The sequence below is a fragment of the Pavona decussata genome, unplaced genomic scaffold (genome assembly GCF_977016875.1).
Source record: "Pavona decussata unplaced genomic scaffold, jaPavDecu1.1 SCAFFOLD_133, whole genome shotgun sequence".
Taxonomy (NCBI): domain Eukaryota; kingdom Metazoa; phylum Cnidaria; class Anthozoa; order Scleractinia; family Agariciidae; genus Pavona; species Pavona decussata.
Genome location: NW_028145546.1, coordinates 2,495,135 through 2,517,754, shown reverse-complemented (window position 1 = coordinate 2,517,754; position 22,620 = coordinate 2,495,135). Strand labels below are relative to the sequence as shown.

At 38.3% G+C, this 22,620-nt stretch overlaps 3 protein-coding genes across 9 annotated transcripts in view; 2 read left to right on the top strand and 1 right to left on the bottom strand.

The window, feature by feature from the left end:
• Positions 1 to 162: 162 nt before the first annotated feature.
• On the top strand, positions 163 to 5,526 carry LOC146468208 (uncharacterized). The gene is made up of 7 exons (XM_085124845.1): positions 163 to 538; positions 850 to 990; positions 2,396 to 2,482; positions 3,082 to 3,181; positions 4,103 to 4,360; positions 5,051 to 5,272; positions 5,388 to 5,526. The coding sequence occupies exons 1-7, from the start codon at positions 449 to 451 to the stop codon at positions 5,474 to 5,476; spliced, it is 987 nt and encodes a 328-aa protein (XP_084980971.1). The 5' UTR covers positions 163 to 448; the 3' UTR covers positions 5,477 to 5,526.
• Positions 5,527 to 7,265: 1,739 nt separating this feature from the next.
• LOC146468207 (uncharacterized) lies at positions 7,266 to 10,862 on the top strand. Its single transcript, XM_085125117.1, has 3 exons — positions 7,266 to 8,044; positions 8,941 to 9,043; positions 10,700 to 10,862. The coding sequence occupies exons 1-3, from the start codon at positions 7,556 to 7,558 to the stop codon at positions 10,765 to 10,767; spliced, it is 660 nt and encodes a 219-aa protein (XP_084981243.1). The 5' UTR covers positions 7,266 to 7,555; the 3' UTR covers positions 10,768 to 10,862.
• An 878-nt stretch (positions 10,863 to 11,740) lies between these two features.
• The window catches only part of LOC146468206 (myocyte-specific enhancer factor 2C-like), a 37,496-nt gene continuing 26,616 nt past the window's right edge, over positions 11,741 to 22,620 (bottom strand). For all 7 annotated transcript variants that reach the window (XM_085125113.1, XM_085125114.1, XM_085125115.1 and 4 more), the window contains exons 5-9: positions 21,136 to 21,225; positions 20,543 to 20,753; positions 15,764 to 15,993; positions 15,040 to 15,383; positions 11,741 to 14,572 (exon numbers count right to left, since the gene is read on the bottom strand). In XM_085125113.1, coding sequence (XP_084981239.1) covers positions 14,302 to 14,572; positions 15,040 to 15,383; positions 15,764 to 15,993; positions 20,543 to 20,753; positions 21,136 to 21,225 — 1,146 coding nt within the window. In that variant the 3' untranslated portion in view covers positions 11,741 to 14,301. The remainder of the gene's footprint in view (positions 14,573 to 15,039; positions 15,384 to 15,763; positions 15,994 to 20,542; positions 20,754 to 21,135; positions 21,226 to 22,620) is intronic.

The window sequence follows — 22,620 nt, the reverse complement described above, 5'->3', positions numbered from 1 at the left end:
TTAAATATCTCGCGCTACCTATAAACCAATTAATTTAGTAAAAACCAAAAAAATTGGGAATTGATTGCATGCGTTTATCTTGCGCTTGCGCCAATGATACGCACGTATTTGCTTCTTGGTCAATCTCGTACCCACAGTCCTCAGCTCTTTGGCCGGCGGTTGGTCGCCTAATCGCTGGGCAGAGAGCCTGAGGACTCTGGGTAAGAGATTTCTTCTGTGTCGATTTTGATTGGTTCGTTCCCTTTGTTGTGTTATTTACATTTGCTGTGATTGGCCAGAGCGACATGGCCTTATGACTCAATTGAAAAACGTTCATGATTTGCACATAAAACCAACTGCGCGCGCATGTTTCCAAGTCAACTGACGTCACAAACAAAATATCGTAACTTGACCGACAACGAAGAACGGCGTCACTTAAACTTGGTTAGTTAACAGACCTGCCATCAAAATGGCGGCAAAAAAGAAACACACACCATCTGTTTTATTGACAGACGACGAAAACAACGCAGTTCGAGAATTATTAGGACAAAAGAGATATGTGAGTACAGTGATAAACTGATTTTAAATAGATATTTTTCGTTTTTAGTGGTAGAAAAAACAATCATTGCAGAGAAAAATAGTTACGAAATTGAGGTTTACCGAGAACGTTTCCGCTTTTAAACGCATTCGAAGTATTTTTTCAGGGGTATTTTCCTTTTTCGAAGAGATTATTCGTATGTATAAAAAAGGCAAAACATTTTCCCGCAAAAACCGATTCTTCACTTAATTTGCGCATGTCTCAGTTAAGAACAACAGAACACAGTTCAACTGTCAGTGCGCCTTGGTTGAATTTATTTATTTATTTTCCAGTCCCTAGCAACAGGTGTCGTTCAGTTGTTCCTTGCTTTACCAAAAGATCGAACCCGCTGGACGCACATTATTACCGGTGTGGTATGCTTAGTGAAAGACGGCATCTCCAAATCCTACTACATCACAGTTCTGGACCCCACAGTAAGTATTGTTAACACCGGACTACAACGGGTTTGCATTAAGGGGGCTGCCCCTAATACAGAAGTATTTGGTGAAGTTTATGACTATGTAGGAAAAAGTAGATCTGAAAAATACGTGGTTACCTCCAATTTTCTTTCTAGATACCAATAACCCTTGCTATGATCTGCTTTTCACACATAGTTATAAACCGCGCAAAACTATTCCTGTATTAGTAACCGCCGCCCATAGGAAACCCAAGTTTCTCAGACCATCGCGAGTTGCGCAGAACGTATGCGCAGTAACAAAAGGAGGCAACGTCCTTCAAAGTCTTAAAAGTTTCTTAAAAGCAGAACCAAAGTAATCTTTCTGACCAATCACAACAAACGTAAATAACACAATGAGCTAATCAACCCGAAGCAAGTTCTCAAACTCCTTAATAATTCATGAAGAGAAAACAAAGGAAATCACTATTGTGAAGGAGGTTTGGAAACGTGATCTTAATTATCATAAAATTTTGTGAACTTTAGCTTCGAATTTCTCCAAGAATTATCAATAGTTTGAGAAGCCATATCAAACACTCGAAAGAGTGTTTCCTTCTATTTTCAAACATCTCGAAGTTGGTTAAAAAAGCCTCGGCTGCGCTTCGTTTTTCCAACCTACTTCTCGGTGTTTGAAAATTGGAGGAAACACTCTTTCTCGTGTTTGATCTACTACTTCAAGCGCGGGAAAACACGAACGTCCAAGTCACCATTGATTTTGGTTCAACTTCTAATTGGTTGAGAATATGGCGTGAGATTTTTGCAGCAAATCACTCTGCCAACCGAGTGGCGGTCTGAAATCGAAATTGACGCCTGTGGTGCATCACGTGATTTAGAGAAAGGTATGTCGGGAAGAACGGTTTTTTTTTTTGTTTGTTTTTGTTTTTGTTTTTTTTTTTTTTTTTGGAGTACGGTCACATCAGTGTCGTCAGAAAATTCGACGGAAATCGCTAGCTTATGGCTGTTACATCACTAGCTTAAAATTTGTGGGCAAACCTTGGGCAACTTTAGATTCTATTTTGCTTTGGAATTATTCTCAATATTTTGCTTTCATGGAGAACCGAAGTGGACTCTTCTTGCAGGGTAGCTGTTTCGGGAATTCGATGAAGAATTAAGTAAGTAAGTGTTCGTGACGAGTGAAAAATATATAATGTCTGCGTTCATGATTTTGTTCCAAAACATATGTTCGTAGGAGTGCTGATAGCTCTATCTGGGTGTGATAAAATCTCTTATATCACTAAAAGCCCATCCGCGATTAAAAAATGTGACATTTCTTTCCTTTTACAATAACAAAGTAATTGCTTTCAATGGTACAATAAAAAATAGCCAATCAGAGCTTGTGAAATTTCACTATTCAGATTCAGCGAAGCATTTCTCTTTGTACGCAGGATCATGACAAAGAATGGGAGCAAGAGCTGTATAAACAGTTTAAGTACAGAGCAGCAACTCAGACATTCCATACCTTCAATGCCCATGTGAGTACAACTGAATTTTAAAACTGTCGTGGCACAAATCATCGTCGATCCTCGTGTTCAGTTCACATTAATTCTTTTACCAGCGCATGGACGGATTAACATTCTGACATGCACATGTTTGTTCTTCGCGGCGTGCTAAATTGGTGTATTATTCTAATCATTCAACATTGTACACGACTTAACCTTATTTCAAATCACACAATAATTTTCTGCGTTGCTTCAATCTGGGGTAAGCAGTTTGTGGCGTTACATTATCGACAGCAATAGTAAGAATATTTAGAAAAGACGTTTTTAACCAGATTGAAAGATGATGCATTCGATAATTCTCTACTTTTACCGATAAGTCAGCACAGTTCGTTTCGCAAAACTTTTGACGAGCTGTTTCCGAAGTTTCTTCGGACTTTTCAATCAAAATAAGGACTTCGAAGTTCGCGTGGAACTCAAACGTAAAGTTTACAAATTCGTTTCGAAATTCGCATTTTGATTGACAATTACGTATTTTCTAACAAATTTGCCAAGTTTGTAACGAACTTCGAAAACCTCTTGTTAAAAGGTTTGGGCACTCTTAAACTTTTTTTAAATTTTCTCATGTTTTTCAGGACTGCCGAGCTGGGCTAAACTTCTGCGATGAACTGGAGGCGTTTGCTTTTCGCTCTGCCGTGAAGGAAAGGATCAAGGACTTTAAGCGAAAACGGCAAGGTTTGTGAAATTAATTCGACCGACTTACGGTCAAACCAAAAGGCGAATTTAAATATGATTCAGACAATGTCAGAACACATGGCGTGTGATATGGCATTTGATTGGCTTGTTAAACATGCAACTTACTGCAGCCAATCAGAGCAGATTGAGATACTACATTCTTAGCCAATCATTTGTAGTCAGCTTTTAGCTCAGAAACCCTTCTCCGTCTAATTCTCTTGCCGGAATTTTGCGATCTATGCTTGTTTCTTAAAATTCTTCTTCGAACTACCTCTTGATATGTTTTTATTTCAACGATTTCTTAGTTCTTATCGTGAATGGCAGAATACCACATCAACATGTTTCCTGAATTTAGAGCTAGAAAATGTATTTCCCTTGTTACCATTCTTGGTCATTCTTCATGATACGCAAATTACATTACTGTAATATTTTTGTCGCGTGATTTGATTTGCGTCACAGAAACAATTTCAGTGTCAGATAAAGATCAAATGAAAGGAAATGAAGGAAATATCATATATTTGAACTCCTGATGAAAGATTTGATAAACGAAATAAAGTATAAGCAACTTTGGCAGTTGCAGAAAGTAAGCCTGGATTTGAACCCACTGCCTCTGCGATACCGATGCAATGTTCTACCAGCAAGGCTCAGTTTGTGGAGCACTCGATACCGGTATCGCAGAGTTCATCGGTTTGAACACCATCGAGGTCCGATATTTTTCAGACTTTCTTTTCGCAAACACATGTTTTATCTAAAAGATATAGATCAGAGGGGGTTTTGTGATCCCAAGCCCTCACGTTTTTGTCAAGAAAATCACTCCCTTGGGATCGAGAGATGTTTCTAATCCTTGAAACATTTTAACTCCGGGCTCCCTCCTTCAGACACAAAGTTCCGCTCATGAATTTTCTGTCGCTTTTGTTACAGAGGCTCGACAACGTAAACAGTTTGCTCAGCAACAGCAGCAAATGCAACAGATGCAGCAAATGCAACAAATGCAGCAGATGCAACAGATGCAACAGTGGCAGAAGTTTCAACAAATGCAGCAATTGCAGCAACTTCAGAAAATGCAGTCACTTGTTGGGGGTCCCATTGGACGAGCAGGGGTACAGATTCGTTACCAGGCTTCTCCCAGCCGCGGTCCGAGGATGATGATGAGGCCACAGGGATCCCAGATGATACAGCGTAAGTAACCGAGAAATGTCCCAACAGAACACATCGGGATAAAAATATGACTTACTGCTCTTGTACAAAAAACAAACAAAAATCCATCTCCATCTCCGATCAGTTGATCTATAAGATAACCAACCAATTCAACATAATCAGTTTTTCAATCAGTTTGCCGGACGCTTATTAGGTCAATCAACAATCAAGCAACCAATCAATCAGTCAATAAAGCAATCAATCAATCAATCAATCAAACAAACAAGCAAGTAAGCAACCAATCAATCAAACAATCAAGCAACCAATCAATCAGTCAATCAAGCAAGCAAACAATCAATCAATTGATCAATCAATCAGTCAATCAACCAACCAATCAATCAGTCAAGCAAGCAAACAAACAATCAATCAATCAATCAATCAATCAATCAAACAAGCAACCAATCAATCAGTCAATCAAGCAATCAAGCAATCAAGCAATCAAGCAATCAATCAATCAATCAATCAATCAATTAATCGATCAACTGGTCCATGATCAGGCCTCGTAATATTCAGATACCAAAAGAACTGTTGCAAGAAACCTAAAAAAATATTAACACACCATCCAGGAGTTCGGGCTAATGGATAATTGAGATTGTCCAATCTAATGTACAGTTCCGAGCCCTTACCAACTGTTTTTGCAGTTGAAGTTTAAAATTTTCTGTCTTTTATTAGCTCGTCCCCGGGCTCCCGGAGTTCAAATGCACGGACAAATGTCGGCCCAGTCCTCCATGCACATGCGGCCAGGTATGCCGAGAGGACCAACACGGAATATCAGTGGCTCTCCCCAGGCCACTGCTCACCGCCCTGGTGAAGATTCGTACTATGGCGCTACCCCGCAACAAAGGAGACCCCCTGAACCCGGCATGCAAAGGAGACCTGCCCCTGCAGGCTACGGTAAGCGATGAAAGATAGAATGGGGAACTCGAAATTTTTGTTGAGTAGGGAAAATTGTTTAAATTGGTTTTTTTTTAACGAATACTTAGCACTGTAATTGTTTTCTCATTTTCAGATTCGATGAAACCAGGAAATGAAACGACCCCACCTCCTACTAATGGCGCGCTCGGCAATCCAGAATCTAAGAATCAGAAAGGCGAGTGAACTTCAACACCCATATAGATTGTTTCAATTCAGTTCACTTCCCTGCTTGGTACTATCTTTCGAAACATTTTGTGCTTTTTATTTCGAAAAGCAATCGCAGAGCTGTATAACTGATTAAACGTACGCGTAACCATAGCTATGCTTTGATTTGCCTGGCACTCGTGATTTTGCCTATAGTTCTGAAAAAATCTAACAGGTAAATGTAAAGAAATTTTGGTGTCCAAAATTGCCTTCTTTTTCTTCTGAAACGTGAATTGACCATTTTGTTATCTGTGAAATTTCAAACGACCGTTGTATCTTCCGTGAAACGTGAGCAAGAACTCCCCGCCCCTTTGCCACCTTTAATATTTCTTTGGTTGAAGTTTTCACTGCGACATTTTAGATAGAAAACACACATGCTTTATTCGATGAGTAGGTTTCAGACAATGGGTAGCCAAAGGGCTGATTTGGACCTACCATCGTTTAAATCTGAATAAAAAACATTATGACTAAAAACAAAGCAATTAGATTTCCTTCTCAAGGTAGTAAACATTGAGAAACAACAATTAGAATGATAAAAAAATACATAAAATCGTCTTTTTTCTTCACGATTATGCATGCTTTCTTGGCGAAAGAAAAAGAGTCAATATCTTTTAAATGCTTTTTGTCGGGAACTTTAACGATCTCCAAACCATATGGCTCTCATATTGTATTGTAAATAGTTTACACCTAAACTGCAGCTGTTTGGAGAAAGATCCATCTAACTTTACTTACATCTTTGCAGAAGCATTACAGACCTCAGAAGTTTCGCCTAAGCTATCAAAGGATCAAGAAAAAGATGACGGGGCTGCCAGCGATAAAAAGACTAAAAAAGAAAAGAAAGAGAAGAAAGGTAACCGAAACAATTTAAGAAAAAAAGAATTTCACGAGATCGAGTGAGATCTGTGTACGAGATTAAGAAAATGTTCCTAATTTCCTTTCCCATAACACGCCATGAGCCTGACAAGTATGTAAGAAAGCAAAATTTTACTCCATCTTTAAGATTTTTATCGCAGTGAAGTGTCTTAAACTTGAAAACCAGGAATACATATCACCTGGGGAATATCGTTTGGTATAATGTTTCATTCGCAGCATATCAAGTCACGTGATAATCTCGTACCCAGATCTCCCACGGTGAGATCTGGGTACGAGATTAGTTACATGATGCATTTTGGTCAATAGGAGACAAGCGAAAACATTTGATGAATAGGCCATTTCCGAATTGCTTAGAACGTCATTACAAAGCGAGGCTAAATGCAAAGCTTTTCACGTGAAAATTAGTTTTATTTGCGTGAAAACTAATTTTCTTTATAAGAACTATAAACGAGGCCTCACTCTCCTGATGAGGTTTAAAGCAACTCGGGATGGTCTATTAAAATGTCTATTATAAAAGTCTGCTTTCTGCAGGTTTGTTTGGCGGGCTTTTTAAGCGGAGTGCAAAGGATCAGGCAAAACCCATCAAGCAAGACACAGCCCCACCCCCAAAGGATTCAACCTCTAGTCCACAAGGTAACTTCATGTCTTATGGCAGCATTACGTTCCTTGAAGGTTAAAAATATGAACCAAAACACACAATTGCTTCTCACAACTTTTCTTAATCTTACATTGGAACTTCTGCCAAGAACTTCTGCTCAGTTTTAACAAATAGATTTACTGTGCTAACCTTTCTGTTCACAGTCCATTTTTGCGACCTTTAAACACTTAAGCGTACAACGAAGGCGAAAACGCACCTCTTTCATCCGGAGCCCATCTATATAGAGTAACACCCGAGGATACGGCTTCCAGGTTCACGAAGATGTAAACATGGCAATCTGGATTCTGTGAGGTGACGTAGGAGAACTAAGTTGAAGTCATGTTCTAGTAAACAACTCAGCTGGCATTTATTTTCAGTTTAGAGAACGAGGAACATTCCCATTGGTTGACAGGTATCCCCCTCCCACAAACACATATAGATTGACACTCGCACCATGATGTAGGCTGGAACCAAGCCTTAACAGGGTCACTGCCCTGACATCCCTGAGTATACTAGGATAATGGAGAGCCAGAAGAAAAATTAACTCGATGCACTTACCGTACCTCTTCTTCTCCTCAGTCTGGAAAGATAGTTTTATTTATTTGTTTATTTACTTCTTCTCAACAACAGATTCAATCCAAAAACCGCCAAGTGCTCCGTCGGCCCTGCCCCCATCCGGATCACCAGCACCGCCTCCCCCACCCGCTCCAAGGGCTGCTCCTCCACCAGCCCCACCTCCCATGATGCCACCGGCAGATACCGATTTTAGTGCAGCACCACCACCACCACCACCCCCAACAGCAGCAACAGAGGCTCCACCCCCACCCCCACAGGATACAGCAGGAGATGGATCAATGCCACCCCCGCCCCCTCCCCCTCCCCCGCCGCCACCGCCACCTCCCCCTCCTCCCACGTTTGATATTCCATTTTCCGTGGACAGTGTTGGTCCCATTAGCAGCTCTGGTTTTGAGGCGGGTGGCGGTGGTGGGGGCATGGGTTTCCTGGACAGCATACTAGCGGGACCACAGCTTAAAAAGGTAATTCTTATCACTGTCATATCATTGTTCTTCTTTTAAAAATTTTAACATGCACACCACATCAACTGAAAGATGGATGACTGTGATCGAACACTTGAAATTTTTAAATGATAAATTTGCCCAATATTTACGTTAGACATTATTAACCTTGAGATGGGCACATTTTGAAAAACATTTTCGGCTGATCAGCCGTGCTATAGTTGTTGTCTGTTTTTAAACTTTTTTCAACAAGTCCATCGTTGTTCCTTATCTACAAGTTGCTACTAATTGTTCAAGTGGTTGCAGAAAAAATTATCATGCGCGTAACGTTTCAATCTCGGTAGCTTATCCATAATAGGTACAGGTAGTCTTATTTATTTGCTTGTTTGTTTATTTACTTAACTTCGCCAGAAACGAAATAATGATAAGAAATTATAGAGGGCAGGACATGACAACAGCATAGCCAATTACTGCCTTAGAACTAAGGCCGGACTTTTCAACCCTCGTGGTTATAAAATGCATGATTTGATTGAACTCGACAGCACTTGTCGAAAAGCGCTTGAGTTCTACAAGGCTCACCTTTATGTCTATATTAAGCAATGTAGTCTTCGTGCGGGCATAGAAAGGGAAGGAAGGGAAAATTTGATAAAGCGCGAGGAAATATACGCGAAGAACGTTTTACAATAATTGTCAAAATTCCCACGCGCTTATTGGCTCTAAGCTATTGTCTGTAAGAGTACAGAAAATAAAAATGACGTCAGATGTAACGCGCGCGCTTTCTCAATGGAGAACAAGGCCAATTCCGCTCGTATTTTTTCCAAATCGACGACAGGTTTCTATGTTCTATAAGAGTATAGCTAGACCATAGAAAACTGACGTCGATTTGTTAAATCGAGGTTTTTTTGACATCGCGACAGGTGGACAGAACGACCGCTCCAAAACCAAAAGAAGAATTTACAGGAATGCTGGGGAACTTGGCTCGAGCATTAGATGAACGACATAAAGTCATGCATTCGTCAGGTGAGTGGGTGAAAAAAACATCCTGGGTGTCACGTGCACTCAGAGATACAAGAGTGCAGCGTGATTTGTTTAACAATGTGATTTGAGTTACAGTTACGTAATTTCGTGCGCGGATATCAAACATTCAATCATAATTCGAGGAGCGTGCTCAGGAAGCGAAACAAGTGAACTTGAGTTAGTTTCCTGCCCAGTTATTCGCCATTTCGGATAAGGCAATCAGACACCACGAAAGTACGGTAAAATTCCGAATATAATCCCTGGGCTTACGGTAATGATAAGATTTAGCGCCGCCCGTCCTTTCTAATAATAAGCCGCTTCTCTGTAAGTGTCATTTCTTAAGTGCACTCGTCCATGAAGCGCCCCTGTTACGTAAGCCCTATTCCAATAAGCGCCCCTGTTATGTAAGCCCTCTTCCATTAAGCGCCCCTGTTACGTAAGCCCTCTTCCATTAAGCGCCCCCTGTTACGTAAGCCCTCTTCCATTAAGCGCCCTTGTTACGTAAGCCCTCTTCCATTAAGCGCCCCTGTTACGTAAGCCCTCTTCCATTAAGCGCCCCCTGTTACGTAAGCCCTCTTCCATTAAGCGCCCCTGTTACGTAAGCCCTCTTCCATTAAGCGCCCTTGTTACGTAAGCCCTCTTCCATTAAGCGCCCCTGTTACGTAAGCCCTCTTCCATTAAGCGCCCCTGTTACGTAAGCCCTATTCCAATAAGCGCCCCTGTTACGTAAGCTCTATTCCAATAAGCGCCCCTGTTACGTAAGCCCTATTCCAATAAGTGCCCCTATTTGTATGGCATCGCAAGATCATCGTTTTTCTATTAGCTTCCTTTATTACAGTGAACTCGTTACTCTGCTATCTCATCTAAAAGTAACACTAGATGACACAGACGAATGGTATTCTCACTGGTATCGTTTACACTGTGTTATTATGCTTTTTTACACTGAAGTAAAAAGAAATACGCGCCCCATCTACAATAAACGCTCTAGAAAAGCACGTATCTTAGTAGGAGCTTATTTTCAGCGAAAGCTTGTTTTCGGAGGGGGGGGGGGGTATTAAAAGAGGGAATTTTTAGCTTTCTAAATGTGTTAGGCTTAACTATAAAAGGGTATGAAATACAGCTTAAAACAGTCCGTGGGCTCATGGTCGAGATGGCGTTATATCCGGGATAACGTTTGCGTCTACGTATGAGGTTTGGGTTGGGGGGGGGGAGGGGAGGGGGCCTTGGAGGACTAATTTTGGGTGGGAAGGTTGAGCTTATATTCTAGGAGCTTCTAGTATACAAATGAATAGGTGGTGGCTTAGAGCGGTTTTCAATTGAGTGTCAGAAGTAACCTGCGTTTGCTTTGGTTTTGGTTCACTACGCTCTGTGATTGGTTAGCAAAACTCGCGCAAACCCTGAACCAATCTTGCACGAGTTTTCCTGAGCTTGACGAAAGTTTCATGTATTTGCTTGTTACGTCTGTTGTGATTGGTTAGAATGATGACTTTGATTTTAGTTTTACGATACTCAAATAAAAATCCCTCTAATTCCCCTTTGCTTATCGCGCAATGCGTTTTGCTTAGTATGCGGGGAAATGAGAAATAGGCCAAAACGTAGCGATAATTCCAATTTTCATTAGCGCGAGTCGTTTTACGTTGAACGATCATATCTCCTCAGACGAAGATGATTCCGATGATGAAGATGATGATTGGGATGATGACGATGAAGAGGATTGGTCAGACTGACATGACGTTATAGAACTATCTTATTCTAAACCTTAATCTCCGAATTTTTCTACGTCCATTCTTTCTTGAGTATTAAATTCCTGTTAAATTATAAACACGGTGTATTTGGAGTTTGGTGGTGTCCGCCAGCCCGCTTGGTAAGTCTCAGTCCTAACTGTTTACTTATTACTGCGTTCCAATGATTAAGTATTTAATTTTTAAACGCTTCTTCTTTTACTGACACCATATTTCATCGCGTTTTTCAGTCGATAAAACGACGCACATTAATTTTCTTGACACGACTTCCAACTGACGAGAATGGACTACCAAAATAAGGTTCCACTATTAAACCATCATGAGTCAATCTTTTCACTAAGCGACAGCCGAATAAGACAAACACACCAGCGGGCGCGCGTCGCCAAACGCCGGAGAACACGACGTCCTCTCTCCGCCCGCGCGTCACATTTCTATGAGACTGAGGATTATCTCGCGCACGCTTGCATGTGCTTCTTATTGGGCTATTTCTCCACAAACGTAAAGCGAACATATGAACTCACACTTGCGTGATATTTAAGTCCTGGTTTCGTCGTCAGAAGTAGGAAGGGGGATAGCGTGCAAACAGGCTCCCAAGTGGGGTATTGGGCGAAGACAAAAATCAGCGAGCAAAGCCAGCCGAGTTCGGTCTAGGGGAGAGAAAGAACAGGAGGGAGCCTGTGGACAGTCTTTTGTTGCCGCCGTTCCATGATAACAGATTCTGGTAAAATGATCTCATTGGCCCCTTTCCGTTCTCGTTCCCAGACCGAGCTCTTTGCCCTATACCCCACTTTGGAGCCTGATCACAGGCTAGAAGGGGGACGAAAAGACCGCCAAAGGGTAAAATATCCCCCTCATGTGATTGGTAGAGAATTTTGTTTTCTTTTATTTCACGTTTTCCCAACAGACAGGTCGGAAAACCTTGTATTCTATGGATATGCAATCAAACAGACCACACTGCTTTGGTAGTTCTAGTGTTTAATTTTTAGGAACGTATGCAGAACTAAAATTATAAACTTTACAAAAAAGAATTTAGATATTATTGATTACAAAATCTCATAAAATGAATGTTAAACTTGATGCTAAACCTGCAAGCTCCCCTGCAAAAAGCGCTAACAATGACCCGCGTCCACGCTGTAAAAGCGGCACAAGTCTTCAAATGTTAAGAAAGCACAGCCGACAAAAAAACACATTTTGATTAGCTGCAAAGCTGTGCGACAAAATCTTAGTCTAATGAAAATCGTTGCATCGAAACAATACTCCACACTTGCCTTGCCCCTGTACAGTATTCTCCCAGGCCCTCACGATCAATTCGTTTCGGTGACGTAACCGAGGCGAACGCTTTTTCGCTCGGACCACGTGACCCGAAACAGGTTGATCGAGATGAAAGACAGAGAGAGGCCTAGGAACTAGGCAAACTCTGCACTACAAGCTGTATCAAACTCCTATGCTACCTTCTAACTTTAGCAAAAAGGTTTCTTTTTTTAACGAAGGCGCTCACCACGTCGGGTCCCGCCCATATAAATGCGCCAATTTAATATCATAGGAAAAGAAAGGTTTGAAATACAAAAGGAAATGATTTAATGCGAGATCTCTACAGTATATCTATTCTGACCGCGTTTAAATAAAAAATTACAAACGCGGTCAACGTTTAACTGTAAATTAGTGAAAATGTATTGATAATGTATCTTTGAGGTAGACTGAACAGGAAAATTACCTTCACGAATTCAAAACCTTGTTTAATTGAAATATATACAAAAAAAAAAGTCGCATGTGATATAAAATCTCAATGTCTACTCCTTGAATCGTCAAAGACATTGAGGAAAAAAGTAAACAGCTAAACAAAAGCAAACCCCAAAACAAGTGAAGGTGCATAAACAATAAACGAATGTGCCACAAAACGTGATTACAGTGTTCACTCACCTAGAGTCAACTACATGTCGGTCTTATTTCAAAGTTAACTTAAAATATTCCCATGAGGACGCCAGGAGAGACTTGCCACTAGTTAAATACCAAGGAAAATACCCCTGACTTTCAACGTAACATGCAATAGGTACGTGTATTTAAATTCAAACAATATGCTGATAACTACACTCTAAAAGTCCTAATGACATGTTACATAAATTTACATACAATAATATAATGACATGTGGTAAGTATTAAAATGGTATAATATGCTCTTTGCTACATGAATACCATCATCACTCGTTACTAACCCTGTATGAGGTAAATAACGTTTAACACACGATTACAACACACAATGCCATTGGCTTACATTGAACTCTGTTAACTCTGGTCATGTTTTTGTTTTTCTAAACGAGCAAAACTAGCTAAAATAAAATCACTTCAGTATAATAATGTTCTTCCAAGTGATGTTATGTTATATTCATAGCAAATGTTTCATTAACTTTCTTTTGCTTTAATAAGCAATGTTATTTTCTCACGGGGGTGGGGGGGGGGGGTATTTAATTCTATATTGAATATATGTCTTTACCAATTACTATTTACAAGAAATGATGAAAAATGCAAATAACAAACCACTGCAACTATGTATTCCAAGGCTGTAATAAAAAATTGCTCATAAAAACTGCAAAAATGTCTTGCCAAGCCTTTTTTTGGCAGGCGTAAAAAAAGAACTAAAAATTAACGAAAGAACACATGGCTGATCAAGGTGTGCTTATTGACCAAGCTTTAAGTGTTTTTGCAATAAACAGCAATTTGCTTCGTATCTGGAAGCTTAAAAATATATCACTAGTTTTGCCAACGGCTTGGTTTTAAATACTAGAATTTTTCTGATGTGGTTTAATTCTTTTTGATGATTTACTTATCACTGATTGACATAAAGAAAAAGTTCACCCAGTGTCTACGTCACCAACTTTTCAGGGCCGGGATAAAATTTTATACAGCATATTCACTGAGGACTTCCAGCTGTAAAGCCTAGAGTTTGAGAGTTGCCTGAGATGAAGAAGAGAGACAGCCAGAGGAAAAAATCCACACTGATATTGGAGTAACCCATATGTACGACAACCATAGCAGCTATAAAACTCTTCTTAAATCTGTGGTTATTCTAGGCTGAGCTTCATTTGACTTTGCAAAACTAGGCCCAGGAGAGGCAAACTGACAAGGTGATTTTTTTAACGGATATCTTATCGCAAACCTTGACCAAACAAACAATATAATGCAGGACATTTGTAAAACAATGCAACTTTTATGACAGCCTTGACACAAGACATGATGCCAGCATCACATAATTCATATTACTGTACCTTTAAGAGTACCATTTTTAACAAAACTTTTTAAATTAAAGACTTTTATTCCCTCAAAGCTTAAGAGAATACTAATCTGAGTCAATGGTTTTTTGCCCACTACTCTTTGAACAAATTATAAATTTAGTGAGTATTTATATTTACTAAACTAAAACTTCTTATTGCTAAAAATAATAGCCTTAAGGTACAACTCTTCCACAAATGGACAAACCTAAAATCTACTAGCACTATAAAATCTTAGAACTCTACATGTAGTTCAGCGCAAACCATACGCAGCAATGCTGCCGTCAAGCCGGGGACGTTTTGAGCCACCATCTTTGTCCATCTCTCGTGGATCTTCTCTGTTGGGTGTCATTCGCCGCTGCATTTGATACGGTGAAGTTGGTGAGATTGATGAGTGAGAGTTGGGGGAGGATGAGTCCCTGTCAGCTGGCTCGGCTTTGATATTTACCGATGACATACCTTGCCCCATAGAGCTATTGGGAACAGTCAGACGGTTGCCCAGTAAATTGGTTACTGGCAAATTGCTAAGAGAATAAATATTAGACCATAGGTTAGTACAGATTGTTTGTTAGAAAGGAAATGTGATGCAAAATATAAAATAATGTAAGGATGAGACAAGCAACAACAAAAAAAACACTCTGGTTGTAAAATTTTGGAGGTGTAATATTATTACAGTCAAACCTGATACTATGGACACCAATGGGACCAGGAAAAGTGTCTGTGCAAACAGGTGTCTGTATTTAGCAGGCTACTCTTAGAAAATGAATGCATGGATTGGGAGTAACAAAACTGTCTGTATTTAGCAGGTGCTGGAAAAGTGGGGTTCAGCTGTATTAATTTTGTGACAACTTAGCACAGCAAATTTCTCTGAGATTACGTGACGATGTGTTTTAGAAAAAAGCTAGTGCTACTGAAAGGATTAATTACCTACAGCTGTACTGTAACTTACAATCTCTGCCTGCTAACGGCTAAAACAGGGAAGACATGTTACCTGGCTTGTAGTAATCCATGCATGTTACTAAGCTGTTGCTGAAGCAGAGCTTGCTGTTGAAGCAATGGTAACGCTGCAGCACTGGGGAACTGCGCCAATTTCTGAGCCAGAGATTCAGTGTTCTCAAGATGAAAATCAGATGGAAAGCCAGAAGGTAACGCAGACGAGAATGACGGCGGTGCAGCTGATGCCAGATTGGGTGTGGCCATGGAGAAGACAGGTGTTGACAGAGAGGGATTATCACCAGGGGTTTGTAGAGGAATGGAATTGAGGGAGATCACAGGGGTGGACAGAGGCTGATTTTCATGCGATGATACCATGGTCATCCCATGGCGGGTAGGTTGCTGAAAGGGAAGTCAAGAAAAAATCAGTTAAAAGTACAGGGGTTGTTGTGTTAAATTCTGTGCTAATTAAGTCTCGGAATGACAACACAAGAAATATCCAGGGCTGTCAAAAGCAACCGGCAAAAAGCTGTCACAGTGAAGATGTTTACTAGTCTGAGTTTGAAAATTACAACAAAAAGACGGCAGACACAGGAGAGTTTCTTTAGGTTGTGAATGGTTACCTTCCTTGTGTCGCCAGATTCTTCACTGCTTAAAGATAGCCCTCAAATGGAGACAAATCAACAGATGTCTGTTGAACAAATTCTTCTTTATTCAGGAAGACACCAGGCACCTGACACGTACTATTTCTTAGATTAGTAATGTTTAGGAGCATCTCTTACCATCTGTCCAGCAGCGGAACCTCTGCTAGGAATATTAATCTTTAATGGTGGCCTGTTGGGCGGAGGGGTGGCAGCTTGTGGATGAGGTGACACAGAATTCCGACCAGTGCTTGTTACCCCAGAGGAGGGTGTGGCAAATGAGCCATCATTACCCTGAACCGACCCAGGAGTAACACTTCTCCTGCTCAAGGCTGCCGCGGCAACAAGGTCAGACATGTTTTGTGTGTTTCCTGAAGGAAGAAGAAGAACAATTAAACATGTAATATACCAGATTTAAGAGTTTCTTTGATCATGATACTGTAAAGGGTTCATGAGTGGTGAAGCTTACTACCAGAAAGAAGTCTGGGTAGCCTGTGGACAGCCAGCATCTAATCTTTTCCAGTGTTCTTTCGTCCAGTTTTGCGTGAATTTTGTCTCAAGTTAGAACATGATCCCACAAGCATTGTGACGCTTAATAGGTCTGTCTGTCTGACTTTCTGTCTGTCTGTGTCTGTCTGTCTTTCTGTCTGTCTGTCTGTCTGACTTTCTGTCTGTCTGTCTGAGTGATGGAAGCAACTTGACAGTAGCCTCACAATATTATCGCTGGCTCAAAATGGGAAAGGACTGGAGTTTTGTGTAAAGTTATATTATTGTAATGGAAAGAAAGTAGCAGTGATTCATTACTAAATCCAAAAAAAGGCCAGTTCAACTGACGAGGAGCTTTGCAATGAATTCCAGATTGATATACAATGCATACAAACTGAGAATTATGGATGTGTTTCGACTCATCTTTCAGGCAGCCGCACCAAAATGATACTTTCAAACATTAATTATTTTTTATTGCATTAGACAATAATTGTGAACTAAAAAGTTGGAACCACCTTACAAATAACCTAACTAAAACCTGCTCCTTATGGCACAACTAGCAGAAACTAATAAAAAAATTCTAATTCCTGACTTCTTAAAATAAAAAGATCTCATTAAAAATAAAAGAATTACAAACAAAACAAAACACATGTAAGTTCACAGCAACAGTAGCTATTTATTTCAAGTTTAACTCATAATACAACGAATTAAGATAAATTTACAAATAAACATGAAGTACATAAATATTTATAGGTAATATTTTAACACAAAATGAAACTTGAAGGTTAACATTTCGCTTTTAAATTTATCATTTAGTTGTTTCCTTTGTTTACACAAAAAGTTTGACAATTTTGCCATTAACTTTCGCATATTTTACAACAAATATATTATATGTTGAGACATTCAAAAAATGTTTAAAATTATCAATAAATAAAAATGATTAAGCAAATTTAGCAAGTTATACTAAATAACCTTTAAAAATAAGCTTGAGCCACGTCAACAGTTCATGATTTGCCATAAAAAAGTCGGTTTGGATGTTAGAAATGATAATTTTGAAATGAAGCGGTATTGTGTCAGCTGAAATTATTTTCGTATTACAGTGTCAGCAGGTCTACATGTCCTGACAGTGGCTCACACTTTCAGTTCAAAAGTAAAAATTTACTCTTTTTATTTATTTTTAAAGCTTTTTCCTTACAGTCTCAAAATTATCTATTTTTTATCCTGTTGTGATATATTAAGGACTACTGTTTTACAGGTTAAAGCAAAATATCATTTTAAGACAAATCAAGAGATGTTTTTAAGTTCAACAAAATACTCAAAGTTTTAAAAACATCAATTCATCTGTTTCACTAATTTAAAGCTTTGAGTGCCCTAACAGTGCGTAACGACAACATCAGGGCATCATTACAGCCAAAAACAAAACTGTATTATAATTTTCAAAGACTTAAGACTAAAATTAGAAATATAATTGCACCACCACATCTTAGATTCAGCGTGGTTATTATTAAAATAATGTGAAACATAAAAATAAGAAAACTCAATTGGAAAAATATTAATGTTCAAAATTCAATATCTCTGCTCCTTGAATGTGCATGGAATTGTGACCACTTTCAATTAATATAAATTTGGATACTTTTGGGTGTCATAATTATCACTGTTAAAAATTTAAATTTAAACTTTTCACATTTTTGCTAACATTGGTTAATTTATTCAATTAATAATTAAGTAATTACAGTTGTAATTTAACAAGAAATCATTCTAACATAGAAGTTATACCTGCAGCTTCTGGAAGAGGCACTGATATAAAATAATTAATGCTGCAGTCATCGTTATCATTATAATTATTATCATCATCAGAATGTAAGAAAACCTTGTAGAAAACTAACAATATTCAAAACATCAACAGAATGAGCACAGCAAGTAATATAAATCACTGGTACAGCTGCTTAGATTGGATCACTTTAGTATTTAAACCACTTTAGCAATTAGATAAAACTATGCAAAACTAATTTCCTTGCACTCAAATGCAAAATATACAGAGTTTTTCAGGAGACTGAATTCTGCAACTTACAAGTCAAAGATGTAAAATGAGTGGGAAGCTATTTTACAGTTCGTCCAATGGACCATTCTGAGAGCACATGAACTTTTTAGCCTTACAATTGACAGCAAATAAAAAGCAACAAACGGCTGTTTTCAACTTTAGAGTTCTGCACTGATCGATCACCAAAAGAAGTAACTATTTGCTGACAGCCTTATCTAAGTGAAAACAACACTTGACAAATCTAAAAACCTACCTCAAAGAAACTGCTTAGACCTAAACGTTAGCCAATTTTCTGTTTGTAGAACATTTTGTGTTGCTATATTGCTCACTGGCATGATTGCCTGAAAACCACAATGTTTTTAACTACTTCAGAATAGCGGGTGTCAATTATGTGAGTTTATATTAATGTAGAGATTCAAGATCAAAGCTGAGTTTACAAACTTAAAAACATGCACTTGAACCCAAATATGTTGCTCTCCTCAGCAACTGATTTGAGAGTTATCACCCAACTAATTAAATGTGGTCACTTTTGCACATAATGCTTAATACTGATTGCAATTAAAGATTGCAATGAAAGATACCAAACCACCATAAATGCATGCCATCTTAGGACAAAATTCAACCATCAACTAGATGTATCTTAACAAATAAATTTAACCCATGGATAATCAGTAAGGTCATTAAACAAAACCTGTAACTAAACATTCCTGCAAAAATGGGAAACTAAAATTGATTTGTTATATTTTGGAAATATTTTTAATTGTGGTTCATATATGCGTTCGCACAATTTAATAATATTGAATTCCTTTGGGTGTTAAATAAAAGCTTTTGACATTTTTTTTTTTTAATGAAACCACATGCAGTGGTGAAACAATCCAGAATCAGCTGTGGGGATGTGCGGGGGCGCCATACATTTGGTCTGAAATGTAAAGCAACACTGATTAGCTGGTAATTTCTGACAACAAAGCAAGAAATGTGCATCGATGACTTCCAAAGAAGACGCAATTGAAGTTGTACTGTACATAGTGAAATTTATTGGGGAAAAAACCACAACAGTGTACAGCACTGATGAAAAGAAAAGTTAGTAACTTTGAAGCTAGCGCACTATATCTTGACCTTACTATGTAAAATTTGGTTTGTTTTGGCTTCTATCTCACCACAACTACAAGATGCAAATTGTCTGAAAGCTGTTTAGTTGTGACTGGTTTAAAATAAGTTGGAAGTGTACTAACACCAAAAACAACGCAATTTACATTTTTACTAGTTCGTTATACATGCCCTAAAAAATGTGTTTAAACAATTGTGTTTAAATTTACTTTGTTTCAAACACCATAAAGACACATGAGCCAAATAATTTATCTCATCCGATCTGGTTTGCAATCAACTAAAATAATTAAGAATCATCCCTACCTGTTAATAACAAAAATAAACTTCCCAAGGGGCTTCAAGACTTAAAGATGAAATCTTTACTACTATACACTACTCGCCTGCTATAGCAACACTTTGTGACTTAAGTAGAACTCAATCGTGAGTTGCTGTAGAAAGCTTATTCAGGCTTCACTGATCATTGGTGTAACAAATTTATTTGTACAGTACATTGCCAAAAATGGACTTTCAAAACAGTCAGTGCCTTGATGCATTTAACATGACCCTATAATTTTCTAAGTGCTGAAAACTGTGAAAACTTCTATGAAACTTTGAAGGACAAAGCAGAGAACACAGAAGACAAACTACTGGTACTGCATTTGCCAAAATTACTGTTATTGTTAATGTTTATTTATTTATTTGTATTAATTTCTTGCACTCTAATGTCTCATCTGATGGATAAGCTATCAAAGAAAACTAAAGAGTTCATGTTCTTTTATTAAAATTTATTCACCCTGTATGACCTTTAGCTAATATACATAAAATTAATACACATAAAGTAAAAGTGGTTCCAGCTTTTATTTTTCACCTTCATTGTTTCTTTAAAAATGAAAATTAAGGACACTAGCCAGCATTGGGCAGACTGTCACAATGAGCAACTTTGAGTTCCTACTTCCGAGAGAGGGTTTGACTTGGGAGCATTTTTTTTTTTTTTTTGTATGTGTAAAACCGGTGTTTAAAAATGAAAATGTATCATTTGAATCTTAGAGCAATGAAATCTGCATCTGGGTACAATTTACATGCAACTTCAACAAAAACCTTAAATCCTTGGAGTCAACACTGATCAACATCTAAATTCTCTTTACAATCTCACTCAGGAAATCATCACCAAAGGTAGATGCTTTACTAAAATATAATTTCTCACGACTGGTACCTTAAGAAATCTATAGAAAACCATGAGGAGAATACACATGTTGACACTGGGACTTAAAAAGCTGAAGAGGAATAATTGTTCTAATTATTAGTACCTGAAATACCAGGCGTGTTTCCTCGAGAATAGTTTCCATTCATGTGTTCGCCGGTGATTCTTCCACTTGCACTGACTGGCATACCAGAACCCATGGCAGGGCCATTGGCACTTCCTGGTTGACTGCTGTAACCATCCTCTGACACATTGTTTGACGACACGGGGACTGAGACAGGAAGACTCTGATAATTGTCACTGGCTGTTGAAGTTTGCTGTTGCAATTTAAGAAATTAATATAAGCTCTGTCAGCATATCTTAATCTAAACTTTAGCATTTCTATACACATGTGTAATGGTATAAATGGTTATGTTACTTTTTATTTAAAATAGTTATTTTTCAAAACACTGATTCTTTTATTTTTTTATTTTCTTATGTTCTAGTTCAAATGCTGTATCTGTAGATGAAATTATAAAATATAAAAGTGTCTCTATTAAAAGCAAGACTACTGAACACCAAATTGTAGTGGGTCTCTCCATTTTAAAATACAGTGCATAGATCTCCCTAACATAATTGCTTATTGTAAAGTTTATCAAACATATAACTTCACCAAAGTCAGGGATAGACAAATTCAACTGTCATAACACCAATACTCACTGGATGAAGTAAGTTCTTTTTCATCATCTGATCAAACTCCTGGTTAATTTTGTTGTACTTTTCCTCTGTCCGTGGTGTAAGCACAAATTGCTACAAGTTTAAAAGAAAAACCAATATGAGCTGAATGCACCCAACTGACTCCAGATTGTCCAAAAGTCTCCTGGATATGGAATGAATCTCCTGGTCTCCTCTCCATATCACATAATCTTTCCCAACTTAGTTTTCACCTACCTTATTAGAGGAAATCAACAATGTATGTTGACAACGAAGAAAATTTACATTACACTAAATTAACGCAAATTTTTCAAAACTTAGGTTTACATGCATTAAATAAACACAAATTTTTCGATAAGCATCTCGCTTTATTTACTGCGATTTTCATAATTCTGCAAACTCGCACTACAGATTTCTGAATGCCAAACTGCGTTTTGGCTTCTGTCAATAAAACCTTCCAAGACAAGTGCACGGATGTTTCTAAGTTTTTTTTCAAGCCAAAAATTTGGTTTGAAGCCTAACTAGACCCTATCAATTCAAAAGATAGTGAATCTGAAGAGCCAAAAGAGGAGTCATGAACTAGTAAGGTTTGATAATGAAATAGTGTGCATTAAATTTACATAGACATTAATTAAGATAAATTAAATTAACACGAATTTTGTAAAATCGCGTTAATAAGAGTGCATTGTAAATTTCCTATAATAAGGTACAGGTGTAATTACAATAAACTAAGTTTTTAGCCCCAAATTTCCTCAAAATTCAAACAAATTAATGTTAACAGTCTCTAAGTGTATTCCCATACATCTTTCAACCAATCTGTTACAGGCATCTACTGAAGCAAAAGCAAATGGGGTTGCTTTTGCAGGACAGGAGTGGCGGTGGGGGCATTTTTGGGGGGAGGGGGTTAGAAGCTAGTTGACGATAGGAGGTTGGCACAAAAGCAACTCTGTTTGTGGGATTAATAGTGGTGAAAAACACCTTTATTGCCATAACTTCTTTTTGTGGATTTATTATAATGCAAAGCAATTGGGGAATCAATGCTAAATAAAAATAGAAAATGGCAAATTTTTTTTAGCCAATTGCAAGAACTTCCCTATGTACGGACAAGTTGATTTGGAAACTCCTATTTCAAAAGGCAGGAAGTCGGTAGAGCAGAATCCCAATGACATGACATCACCAGGCAAGGAAAACAACAATTTGCCAGGTGGCCATGAATATATTAATAGGGTCAATACGAATAACATGCACGCAAATTATAATTTTTCAGCCAAAACTGAGTTGTTGTAATAACAATGTGGTCATTTGTCAGGGTTCCACTGTGGTAAAGAAATTGCTGTGCTATAGTGTTCAAGCTTAGGAGAAAAGGCTTCTGTTTGAGGCAGAAGAAGGATTTATAGCTATCACGATTGTTTATGATGGCTTAATGCTCTGACAACACATTTGAACAAACACTGTGATAATGAAAGCAATATACATATTCATTACTAATAC